The 14012-nt window shown below is 30.0% G+C and overlaps 1 protein-coding gene across 1 annotated transcript; it reads left to right on the top strand.

Annotated features, from left to right (window-relative positions):
• Window positions 1-712: 712 nt before the first annotated feature.
• On the top strand, window positions 713-4210 carry LOC132753180 (uncharacterized). Its single transcript, XM_060743618.1, has 3 exons — window positions 713-1188; window positions 1668-1842; window positions 2752-4210. Exons 1-3 carry the CDS (start codon window positions 844-846, stop codon window positions 2886-2888), a joined length of 657 nt encoding a protein of 218 aa, XP_060599601.1. The 5' UTR covers window positions 713-843; the 3' UTR covers window positions 2889-4210.
• The last annotated feature ends 9802 nt before the right edge of the window (window positions 4211-14012 follow it).

Raw genomic sequence — 14012 nt, 5'->3', positions numbered from 1 at the left:
TTTTTTTTTTTGCCGTTTACACCTGTAGTTTTTAGACTGGCAAACTAAAGCCCGGATCTGTTTTGCGAACTCAGTCATTGACTTGCCAGGATAAAAGATTTTTATGTAATTAAATCAAAGATGTCCGGGATAAGATGCGAAAATGTATTGAAACCCACTATACTCATATTGTATTTAAGGAATCGTGCTTCAATGTCAATTATTTTAAAAGGAAGGTCTGTGATACAACTTAAACTTGCATTTAAAACATTTATTCTGAGAAATAAATAAAAACACTTCATGAACGTTCTTTATAAATGTGAGATTCTTAATCCAATAAAATAGTTTTACAATAAAGTGTTCCAGAACTAACATTCTAATATTCATCAAATAAATTTTCACTCCGAATCACTTAGAACTTTATGATCATTTTCTTTTTAAGTTGCATTTTATGGGAATATCCAAATGATGCATTTCAATTGTTTAATTAATATTTGAAACACTAGTGAAAACTGTTCTCATTGCAGACCAGTCTTATCCCTTTTAATTATCTATCTACTGTTCCGAAGATTTGATAATACTCTGAAATGGATTTTAATTTAACGGACACTGAATTTGTACTATTAACAACTGTACAAGTAATAAAAAAGAGTAATTGAGTAATTAGAAAGTTGTCTCTCCTCGGATGTGTCCGGGTTAAAAAGGTATATATATACTTGATTATTAGCGCACGTTTACCATTCTAGGCATCCCGTAATAATTATCACTTGCAGTTTGTGATTGTGAATATCTGGCAATTTGAAAAAATAAATACCCGGACATTTCTTATTTTGATTTTCATTACACTACAATTTGTAATTGTAAATGCATTGCATTTTTAATTTAATTTTTTTCAATATGTTTGAAAAAATAGAAATATCGGGATTACTGTTCAAGCATATCATTTTTGCTTTGTACATCTTACGTGCGAAATGTGTATCAGACAACTTTGATTTCCGGGCGTTCCCTACCGATTTAAGAATGATGCAGGGTGTCCCCTTTCCATTGAAAGTTGGTGTAAGCCAATGTTGTCTTGTCTGCGCATCTGATGACACGTGTACATCAGTTAACTATAATAAAGTTTCGCAGGTTTGTGAAATGAATACCCTGAAATTGAAGTCCAGTGAATACCACATGCAGTCTGAAACCGGATGGAAACTGTACGAAAAGGTATGATTTTTGTTTGTTTTTAAACGATTGATCGATTGATTGATTTTTCAATGAATGATTGTTTCTTTATTTGATATATAGAAAAGTTGATGGAAATTCAAATTTAGAGCATAGCACATTTATTGGCAAACATTATGCCGGATACAATGCAAAGCATGCTCGTATACAATATCTACATTTACAACAAAAGAAAATATGATTACCATTTCATTCTAATTTGTCCTTTTGCAATAATGTTTATAATAAACATAAACAGACAGAGGATTCATACTTGGGATAACATTAAGATTTGCACAAATGAAAAATAAAATGAAAAGGACAAGTTTGGATATAAATTATCATTTATTGATTGGTGAACATTATTGACTCGAACTCAGTGGACAAAAATGCATCTGAAAAATGTTGTTCTTTTTCTGACTCATATTTTTAACAGTAAATTTATTTTTGCATTTGACTTACATGCGTTATTCTATTTTTAGCTACCATGTGGCCTTGGTTACATGACCGGCGAACGATGTCGCCACATACAAAACCAGTTTCAATATTATGTACCGCTTACCCACCAAAATGCGTCCGACTTCTGCAATTTACTGGGTGAAAATATTCTGACTCTTGAAAATGAACAAGACAAACTAGATCTTCAATCCGACGCAGGTAAAGGATTTTACATATTAGCAAAGTTTTATTATTGAATGTTTTTTGGGGCTCTTTCGCATAGCATTTGTTTTTTGTTAGCACCAATGCTTTCATACATTTTGATAAACAACGAAATTATGTTAGAGTTAAGTGATATTTTATGTGTATCATTTTGTACTTTATTATTGATTATATTTTTCACAAAATTAATCACAGAAACCAATGACATTAAATGTTCATCATTCAAGCATAATACACTAAACTTTCTATAAGCCCGTTTCATTAAGATTGCCCATAGCTATCATTTTAAACGAATCTCAAGAAAAAAAGATATTCATTGTACATATTTCAACATTTTATACAAATCCAAAAAAAAAAGAACAAACAAATATATATTTTTATTAATTTTAAGAATTCTTATAAATAAAGATAATTTTATATTTTTGTGGTATTTAGCCTTAAGACTTTAGATTTGAATATCTTTGATATCATGTAAAATAAAGATAATAAATATAGGAATGAATTTTTTTTATAAATACATGATTTATTTTCATCGAGTGGTATGAAAATTAATAGTTCATGAATGGCGGTAGCCACGAGTGAAATGTGGTTATTTTCATGCCACAAGATGAAAATAAATCATGTTTTTATAGAAAAAAACTTGAATTTCTGTTTATTCTATACATTTTTCTCTTTTTTGACAAAACAATTTGAAAAAAATTCTCTTATATTTTGTGCACTGGCAGATTTTAAAAGAAAGTAGTCCGGCAAGATACCAGTGAAAATACGGAAAAATTGTTTTACTGCAATGAAAAATAAATTTTTACAATGAAAATACGGAAAATGGAAATACGCATTTTATTTCATCAATATTTCTCCATATTTCATTTATAAGTATGTAATAAATGGTTTCCATTATTTTACCAGGTCTAGCTGAGATGGATACAGATGCTTTCATTTGGCTACGTGACAGGACCGGAACAAGCTGCGCGTTTTTTAGAAGGCAGTTTGCCGACGAAAAAATGCGTAATTGTGAATTAAATGCTAACATAGTCTGCGAATGACTGAAGAGAATTTTGATATTAAAGTGCACAGTTTCTATCAAATGTATTTAGAAACTATCGTTATCGTCGACACACTGTTGAATTAGATAGTCCTTCATTTGTCCAAGGATAGCTCTAACTTTGTTCTAAACTCTGACTTCATTCATGGCTTCTTCTGAAGTCGTTCAACGGCAGTCTGTGTAAAAAGTTGCTTATTGATCATAGAAATACATGCAAAGGAGTATTTAAATTTTGCTTTACATAATTCAAATGCGCCCAAAGATTATTTTGAAACATTCATGATTAGGTCCATATTTGTATACGAGACAGCTTTAAATTTGTTAACAGACAGTCCTTAATGTGTTCTATTTAAATTTCATCTCCCAATTCCTGAGTCATGAAAACTTTCGCATTTCTATGGACGTGTGTAAAATAACATTTACTGTAAGGAGAGTCTAAATAAAGCAGAATGTACCTGTCCTACATTTTTTATTTAATTGTTGAATTATTAAAAGCTAGGATTTCGCTTTTTCACTAATGAGAATGAACTTTAAAACGTCTTATTAATATTAATCTATTCACCCCGATTTATATTCGTTTATATTCGATAATTAATGAAAAATGTTTGAATCGGCAAAAGAAACAAACAAAAAAACCCAGAAAACAACAGCAAATGATTTTTGTCTATTTTGTGATAAAGATATCTGCTAGCAGTTTAAATTCTTGTCTAGTGTGACCCTTCGGGATCATTTAATCCGATACGTTCACTGAAGAAGAGTGAAATCTGCATAATCCGGTGCAAGGTGGTGCAGAGAGAAGTTCAATTGTCATAATTACTAACAACCAGATTTAATTTATCGAGTCTGAAATTATAAATGCTGGTGCGACCGCCAAACTCTGATAGAAATACTTGAACTTTCCTCCACGCTTTTAACACAGTTTGCAGGAGGGAAGCGGTTCATTAGTCTTCCCTGTAGGAGGTTTTATTGAAATTTTATTCACATGAAAGAAGAATAAATATATTGAGATAGTAAGATAAAAATTGTAAAACTCCATGAAATTGGAAATAATTTAAATTGATGATAGTATATGATAAAGAAATTTCAAAAAGGCAAATAAAATTTCCGGTTCCAACCAGCATTGGTGTCATAAGAAGAAAAAATTGTTGTGAAGCAATTTTGCCCTGTTGAGCAGAACTCAACATCTTGTGTCCTGGCGTAGGCTCCTGCTACCATGTCACAGGAGTCATTCTCAAAATGTAAAATAAGGAGTAGGACTGAAGTCGGTAAACAATCAATACGAACGAGCCATGTCATGCCATATTACATGTAGTTAAATGTAAAAACAACCAATGAATTATTATTTTTTTTTTTGATATACCTATATTGTTTTGTAAATGTAGCTTTCGTTTGTTCATTTCTTTTCATTTGTGTAATAAAATTTTTGTTTTGAGTTTTCTTTTTTATCTTTTCCGAATATACAGTATAACTTACAAAATAGAAAAATAAGGAACGATGCAAGTATGACACATAATAAAACCTTTGCCACTAACAAAGTTCTTATGTATTGTACGTCTTAGACAAACCAATTTTTTGCCGATGTAAGAATTTTTGGCGAGAAAGCATTAAAAAAGACTACCTTAAATTAATTTTAACAGTTATAGTTACAGAAGTGTGCTTTATTATCTAAGATTTTCTTCCTCAACATACTTTGATGGCTGGAAAACAGTTTGACATATTCGTTGAAGCATAAGAGCAAGGGACTAGTTTATTGACAGTACCCTATGTGCAAATGAAAATCAATTTCATATAATCAGGGTGTTTTAACGTATATTGAATAAAACTGCTTAAGAAATAAAGAAAACAATTAAAGGTGATACCCTAGTGCTGTGCTTAGTATCGTGAATGTCACAAAGGTAAGTTTCATTGTTAAACAATGTTCTAGTCGGACATGAGATTTAAATGTTGCCATAACCTTGTATTTACTGAATTTACTTCTGGTTGTCAGTTGTAACCGGGTATTTGCCACCGACTTTCAATATTAATGTAACTACTAGTATGTGATAATAAATACATGGTATGTCATGACTTGCTATTGCATTGTTACTATGTTTCACAATAAAAACCGAACGTCAAATTTATTGCCTCTATCACTTTGTCAAAAATATCCCAAAAAAAACCTGCCTATATAGTTTTAGGTATTTATTTTGCAAAGTTTATGCATGTATTATGGTATCAAACAACATCTAACGATTCAGTGAATAGTCACAAATTGCATAAATTAAATTGACATGAAATATACGTTCATAAATAAATCAATGATATGTTCAGCAAGTCTGTTTGTAAACCCGGTTAACAGAATAATATAACCAGATATTGGACTAAAACATTTTATTGAGCATAACAAAATGAATTGTTTAGTTAGATTGAAAACAAATGAATAATACATTTTAAGCAAGTCATGTCCCAAACGACATGTTACACATGATTTAGAGTGATGTACCAGACGCTACAGGGATTTAAATAATAGAGATGTTGTCTCTTTGCTAGTATCGGTCCAGTAGATAACCTGATTAACCTTTGCATATTTTAATCACACACACGCAATTTACAGAAAAATAGAATATGAAGTTTTAACATTGTAAAACGATTGTACCAAAGTCAATTCAAATTACATCAATCAATGGTGCGTCAAGCGAAGATAAGCTTTATTGGTCAAAGACCGTCTAAAACCAATTTGATTTTCTTTCAAATTTACGGGAGGGAAATGAATATAAGACAAAAAAAAATCATCGATCATTTTAAATTACAAATTGGTATATGGAAATTTTATCGGCCAGTCTACAACAATAATTATTGTAAAGGATAGTTCTTGGCATTCTAAAATTATGTTTAATTGATGGTTTCACAATAAAACGTATAGGATATCTCTGAAGCAAAATATACAGGACAGTTCGTCAACTGTCTAAGTCTCTAGATAAATTGCTGAAATATTATAATTCTGTTGAACACAAAATAAATTTACATCTCAATACATATTCTAAAGAACAGCTAATTTTATATAATTATTAAGAACTATTGAGTTTTTTATTTTCATACCACTCGGTGAAAATAAATCATGTATTTACAGAAAAAACTTGAATATCCTTTATATATCAAATTGTTGGTAGTTTATCACGCCAACATATTCGTTCAGATGTGTCAAATTATTTATTTTCTGTGTTAAAACCTCTCAATGTAAGTACCTGGCAATTTTGTGATTATATATACTCTGCTTTTGTACCCGTCAATACATCTTTTTTCATTTCTTCATTCTGTTCGAAAATGGAAATTTCAGAAATATTGCAAATGATTGTGCTTCTTAAATGCGAAATATTGATAAAAAAATGTTGGTTACCGAGCGTTCCCTTTTGATATTTTGATAACAGTTTAGTATCCGATCCTTTGTAAATGGTGAAGTAAAGATGTGTTCCTGGAGAAATACGTATCCCGGTATATATCGGAGAAGGCGCTTGAGTAATAAATGCTAACATTGTGCATTTTCGCCGATGGGAAATAACTTTAAAACGTCTTATTCGTCGATTCTTGCCGATTGAACAATTGACATACGATGAGAACTGAAATATAATAGAATCGACGAAAGAAAACAAACTCAAAACGATATTTGTCAATTTTGTTAATATGATTTATGCAAACGTCTAGAGCTATACCTCCAACATTGTACTGAGTTAAAGCCTAATTATTGTTGTCCTACGGGATTATTACATTAAAAAACGTTTATTGTAGAAACTTGAAATCTGCAAATGCCAGTGCTACGTGACGTAAGAGATGTTGAAGCTTTCAAAAGTACTGACGAACCGAGTCTGATTTTTTTCGCTCTTTTTTCAATGCTCTCGAGTGTCTCCCTATTGCTAGATGAGAACAGTTCATGAAGGCCACATTAGGCACATTACACTACCGCTAATTGCTTTAGGTTTGAGGACATCATTTCGTTTATTCTCTTAGTTTAAACTAGGTATTGAACTAATAAATTGAACCAGCAGTAAAAAATAGATAGTTTTGTTAGAGAGAAAACAAATGAATAAAACATTTCAACAATTAATGTCCCAAGCGATACGTTACACATGATTAAGAGTGACGTTAACAGACACTGGAGGGATTTAAATAATAGAGATAATGTCTTTTTGCTAGTATCAGTCCAGTAAACATACTGATTAACCGTTGCATAATTTTATCACAAACACGCTAAATAAAACATCAAGTTTTAACATTGTAACACAATTGTATTAAAGTCGATTAAAATTACGTCAATTAATGGTGGGCTACTTAAAGATAAGCCTTATTGGCCGAAGACAATGTAAAATTAGTTTGCTTTTCTTTAAAATTACAGGAAATAACTGAACATAAGAAGAATTTACATCGCTTATTTTAAATTACAAAACAAAATATGGAAATTTTATCGGACAGTTAAGAACAATTGTCAAGGATAGGTCTTGCCATTTTAAAATTAAGTTTCAATGAGAGCTCTAAAATAAAATTCACTGGATACTTCTACATGTTCTATAATAAAATATACAAGATAGTTAGTTCGTAGAACATTCTATTTTAATTGCTTAGATATTGTAATTATGTTTTATCATACTTCCGCCCACAAAACAGTTGACACTGTGTTTAGATCGCATTACATTTTTCTAGTGAACAATATTTTTTTTATATTATGAACTATTAAGTTTTTTTGCAAAATAACTTAATGAGTTATGAATATTGTCCAAAATAATGAGACCACCAAAAACGTTCACGATCATGTAAGATCATTATGTTTACATAAAAAAACCCATAAAAGAAACGAATTTATCAGATACCCTCAGTTTTTGATGTTCAATACTTGTCAAATACATTATATGGCCATTGAAACCTTCAGTTGATATACTGCTTGCATATTATTTATTGATCGCCTACCGACTGCGTAGATGTTTGTGTTAGAAATTCATTGACCGAAACCCGACATGTCCATTTATAATTATATACATCGAAATTGTGTTTCTTTTTTTTATTTCTTTTCATTTTCGTTCTCGAGATTGATTACCTCCTTGATTATTATGTGGATTGTACAGCCAATTTTCTTTTTACATTAAATAGGTTACTCACGTGTTTTTGTTACGTTTTTCTTTTTCTCATTTCGTTTTGATTAATTGTGAATGAAATACTTTTTACATCTAAAATGACATTTAGCATATAAAAATAAACAACTTACATTGAGAGTCAAATGAAATGTAAAAAGAAATATTGATTACAACATCGATTGTTCTATTTGGATTTTAAAATAGGCTTCAGACCCCCGACTTTCACCCAACTCATATAGAGGTTTGGGTTGTTCACCATTTTTAAATGTTCACCATTTTATAACTCAGTATTTGCCATGGAAAAATTCCGAAATGCCATGGCAAAAGACACTCTACCATGGCAAATGCAAACTTTAAATGCATTTTTACAAAAAAAATATTAAAGATAGAAAACAAAACATATACACTTTCAAACCTTTTGGTAAATATGACAATTTAAGATAGTTTTCATTTTATAAAGCACGTAAAAATAGGGGTTGAATTTGCCAAAATCTGGAGCGGCAAAAAGAAACCGGTAGCTATATTATTTACAAATTACAAAATGCTGTTTAACTCTATTTAACATGAAAAAGTCAACTTTAGTCTTTTAAAATATGATGAACAAGATCGACAAGGAAAGGCGGCGCTCAATGAACGCAGCCCCCCACCCGACCCAGCAACAAGCGCCATCGGTAAGGAGCCCAGGAGGACCCCAAAGAAAAACAGGACAGGGCACAAGGCAGAGCACGGGCAGGCAAATAATAAGCAACTGACCAGGAACTTAAAGTTTTATTCAAACTTGTGTTCAGTGGAGTCTAAAATGTAAAATACAGTTACTAAATAAAATACAGATATTAACATGATACTTACGAGACAGATTTCCGATTTACACATGTTTATACTGAAATAATTCTTAAATGATATATATTTAGCACCTATATAGCAAATTGATTTAATTTTGTTTTATTCTATTGTATAGTGAAAAGTTAACTTTGCATGATCAGTATAACTTAGTTCTAGTTTTAGCCACAGTTGTAAGAAAGGGCTAATAAACAAGTAAAAATAGTATTACAAAAGCAATGTAGTAGTTGTCAGTCACATGACTTAGGTATTTTCTTCAATCACTTTTATTTTGACTGACTTTTAATTTAAAGAAAACATGTGAACATTTTTTTTTTATTTTTTATATTTGTTAGCAAGGAAAAATCGTAAGTTAAACATACATTGTTCTTAAACATTGAAGATGTATGCGTAACTATATATTTTATATGAACATTTAAATTTTCTGATGTAATAAAGGAATTTGCAAAATAAATATATGTTCCGTTGTATGTTTAAGCCCCCCTATGCAAAGGAAAGCAAACATATATACTGTTAGACAGACAAAAAACTCTTATAACAAATGAAGGTATGACATCGGCTGTAAGTCGGTAAACCGATATCGCCATCCGATATCGGTCAGACTTTAATTCGGGATGCACATCTGACGTCGTGCCACCATTGAATGCTGATATCGGGTCGACGTTGCAGATGATATCGGCCGACATAGATACAGTATGTTATGTTTCCTTGTTATCTCAATGATTATCCAGTCCGACGTGGTCGCAAATGCAATAGTTCTTTAAAATTGCATCGTTTCTATATTCTTCCTAGCAATCCCGGCCACAAAGCTACAAAGGCAATTTTTGATTTTTTAGTTAAAAGCTGTTTTAAATAGATCTTGTTACATTTATTCAACTTACGCAGAATTGTCTGTGAACTTCTACTACAGTTCTATATAGAGCAATGATATTTTGCCCTACGCAGATTGTGAATGTGCGAAACAATACCAAAACCTGTCAATTTTTTATAGTAACTACCAATAACAGACCGGTATATATTTGCAGACTTGTTAAGTGGTCATTAAGTGATTTGCTAGATCACAAAAGAGCCAGAAGGTAAATCATGTCAGGTAATCTTTGACAAGGTATATGTTTATATAAAGCGCTTTGGTGTATTACAAAATTTAAATATGAGCCGCCCAACTGCGTCGTTTTCATGGTTATTAAAGGCGGACTGGACAACAAATAAATAGTATTTCATGATTAAAATTATTAATGAATAGATGAAAAACTATAATTTACAAAGATTTAAATTTAATGGGGATAATATGAAAATAAATATATTCATTAACACATTCCATTGTATTCTGACTCATCCCTCAGAGTACGATAATTTTCCATGTAGGAGACTCAAATATTATATAAACAAGACTTTCAAGATCACAACAATTAATGAACTTTAATATAAAATTCGTGTTTGAATTTACCTGCAGTACACTACATTTTAGTGGCATATATCAAGTTGCATGATTATGAAGCTACGCGCCAACACTTAAAAGAAAACAAAAATATATAAGTGTTTATATTTTATTCATACATTCAAGATGAAGTGGCATAATTAACAAGCAACTAGAGCTTATACGTACAGAATAAATAAAAATAAACTTATTATTTTGTAGATCAGTAAGTTATCGTATATCTTATTTCATATTCTACAGTTGATTTAGTGATAAATAATAGATGTAAGGTTTCAAAAACGTTTGACTGTTACAAATACTTAACCAAATAAAGTAGTTGTAAAATGACACTGACAAATACGATGTTGATATATGAAACATTTATTAAAGCACTATTAAGAAACATAACATAGAGGCTAACTGTTTGTTTATGAAAAAAAGATCGAAATATATTTCACACAGTCAACACCAGGTGTAATTCTTTCACGAATGACGTAGCCACGAGTGAGAATATAAGAGCTGCAGCCATTTTCACAAACAAAAATTGAAGACAATTTTTTATCGTGAGTGAAATCTTACGAAACAGCTCCTTTCACAAAATATCTTAAGAAAATCTTAAGTGCATAATCTGTCGTAACTTAACAATGTGTGTTCACCGTTCGTAAGTGTAATATTTTCTCTGTTTAGAGTAAAATATCATGTATATTTTATCTAAACAGAATAAAAACAACAAAAAAATGGAAATACAAATATATAGATTAAGCTAACAATATGTTATAAATAAAACTAATTAAGTTAAAATTACTTTTCAACAAAAACATTTGTGATGTCATGACTTGATGACGAACAATTTTGTGGGTTCGATTTAATTGCTAGCATATACTTGAGGCATATTTTTATTTATATATACCTTAGCAATAACGTAGCAGACTTTGTTTCTGAATCACTTCTAAAGATACATATCTTCATCTTCAATCAATCAGTTATAATCAGTTTTTTTCTTTTTATTGGAACTTGATTGTGTTAAATACCTATTTCAAGCTCTAAATCACTTTACTTTTAAACCGGAACCAAATATAGAGCATGCACATCAATATCAAATATCTTATGAACGTCCCAAGAATGTTTTCATCGTGAACTATATTGTAAGTGAATTTTCTATCTTAAGATAAAATTTGAACTTACAAGTGGCTTTGAAAAAAAGGCTTAAGATTTAACTTACGATTATCGATAAGTCAAAAAATTAAGATAAATCATAAGATTTTTTTATGAAAAGTCTGCTAATGTTTGATCTTACATACGTAACACAAGTTTTTCTATTTATTACATGTTATTTAGGTGTTTTACGGATTATCATTATTGACATTATCAAATCATGACGTCACATTGTTCTTGTTGAAAAAAAATAAATCTGTAAAATTATACGAATTTTTATACATTTTAAAAATGATATTTGCAAAAATTAATGTGATTTCCCCATAACAAGGCATGACAATACACCAGGAAATAAGTTAAGCAATCCCGGAAATTTAAAATTAGATTTGATTAAAAGCACTGTCATGAGATGTTGACTAAATTGAGCCAAGAACTAGTAATTTGATAAGTAGCAGTATAATTAAGTAATCATAAACCAGTAAATTTATGAGTTTCGTTCATTGGTATGGTGTCGGAACACGTATAAAACCTCAACTGGTGGATATTGTTGGTAAATATTGACGATTACGTAACCTTAAATGACATTATGTAGTCAATTTTCAATAACGTCTGTAACCGCTATGTACCAAGATGATAGCCTCAAACCTTCTCCTCATACTACCAGTAAGGCGTTAATGCGATGTTTTGGTAAAAGTTGCCATTCTTGGTTCAGAGCTTGTTCCAGTTGTTGCATTTGGTAAGTACCATTGCCAAAATAAAATTAAAAATTTCAGTTGTTGGCAAATCAAAATTCAGGCAAAATGCCGGATGTTCTTAACTTATTTCCAAGTGTATATTTCACTCACGGCGGAGTCTATTTCTGACGATATGTCCACTAATATATTCCACTCATCCTTTCATACACATTCACATTTGTCAGTAAACTGAGAGAATTATATATTTTTTTAATTTCACTGTGAACTTATCAAAAATTAAATTTTACTGTACACTGAAAGGCATGAAATGAAACCAGAACTTAGATATTGATCATTTCTTTTACAAAGTGTCTTTAAATTTATATTTGGCTCTGTCAAATAAAATAAAATTATATAGAATTGATAAATTTCTTTTAACATTATGATATAAAAATTTATTTCATCGTTGGAGCTTGAAAAGCAGTTTTCTCGCGCGTGGCTGCGAGAGAAAATACTGTTTAAAAAGTACTAATGATAAAATAAAATAACATCTTACACAACAAACAAACAAATTGTCTTTTTATTCCAATCAATTTGTTAATCCATCCAAATAAAACAAAATGCATGATATTATGTACGAAACAAAAAAAGTAATCATTGTAATAAACTTACGTTTTGTATTGCAAAACGAAAAAATAGAAAATGTTAAAATACACAAAACATATCATGTGTTTATATTGAGAATAACTTGTCATGGAACTACCAAATTGAAGCACTTTGTTCAAAACTTAACTAAAATAGCATTAGTGTGGTGTGATATTTTACCATTTGACAGATGAAATGAAACAGTAATTTTTTAATGTGTATATAATGTCGAATTTTAATTACTACTGTACTGATTGAAGCAAAGTAAATTTTAGGTCGTTAAATAAAATCTATAAATACAAATAGCTGCAAGGGTTATTCTAAACAAACATACATCACGAATAAGAAGACAAGATATACATAAAGAATTTGGGTGGATGTCGTTCAACGATGTAATGTTCATACTGGAATTCTTATTTTCAAAGCTTGTAATAACCTAGTCCCATCTTATATATCTGAAATTTTGACTTTTCCAGCAATGAAATTTACAATTTTAGATCATTAAACTATGGTAAAATACTTGTTGCAAAGATTTGGAATAGAATACCATATAATATACGTTATTCTAATTATGTGAGAATCTTTAAAAAAAGTATTAAAACATATTTTGCAGATCAAATAAATATCTTCATAACTCTGTCATTATGTTTTAATAACTATTATTCATGTATATTTGTTTAAATATTTGTAAATGAAAATTTCATAAATGATATTTAATATTTAAAAGGGGCGTTTGTCAAAAAATATTATGGGACAAAATCTTTGTGGAATAGTACACTGTTGTTGTTGTTGTTTTATGATGTTTTGTGTTTGTGTTTCTATATATTGTTTAGAAGGCCACATTTAAAATTGAGATATGTAATGTGTTGTCTACGATGGAATTATTTATGTTCTTTAAATAAAGATACTATTATTATCAATTTGAATATCAAAATCCTTCTGGTAGCCTCAGATTCAGACGAACTTTTCATGAAATAAAAGTGAGGTAACACAAGGGGGAAAAGGTTAAAAAGTAGTCTCTTTATTGAAAAGTGTGATTTTTTTCTCTTTTTTATACTTTTCACTGTGAAATGATCAAATATAATTTTGTCGGATAAATCAGTAATCCACTCAAAAGCATAAAATTAGGAATGTATATTTAACAAATATATTTATGCAAAATCTGCAAACATTATTTTATTTTTCAAAATGTGTTTCGCTGCAAATAGTATATTATGATATAATAAGGGCAGCCAAATCGAATACACTTATATGGCGAAAGGAGTCCTTGAATTAGTTTTCCCTTAATAGGT

Source organism: Ruditapes philippinarum, unplaced genomic scaffold (assembly GCF_026571515.1).
Source record: "Ruditapes philippinarum isolate M1 unplaced genomic scaffold, ASM2657151v2 ctg5445_1_1_1_1, whole genome shotgun sequence".
Taxonomy (NCBI): Eukaryota; Metazoa; Mollusca; class Bivalvia; order Venerida; family Veneridae; genus Ruditapes; species Ruditapes philippinarum.
Note: the sequence above shows the minus strand (reverse complement) of the source record. Positions and strands in the feature narration are given on the sequence as shown.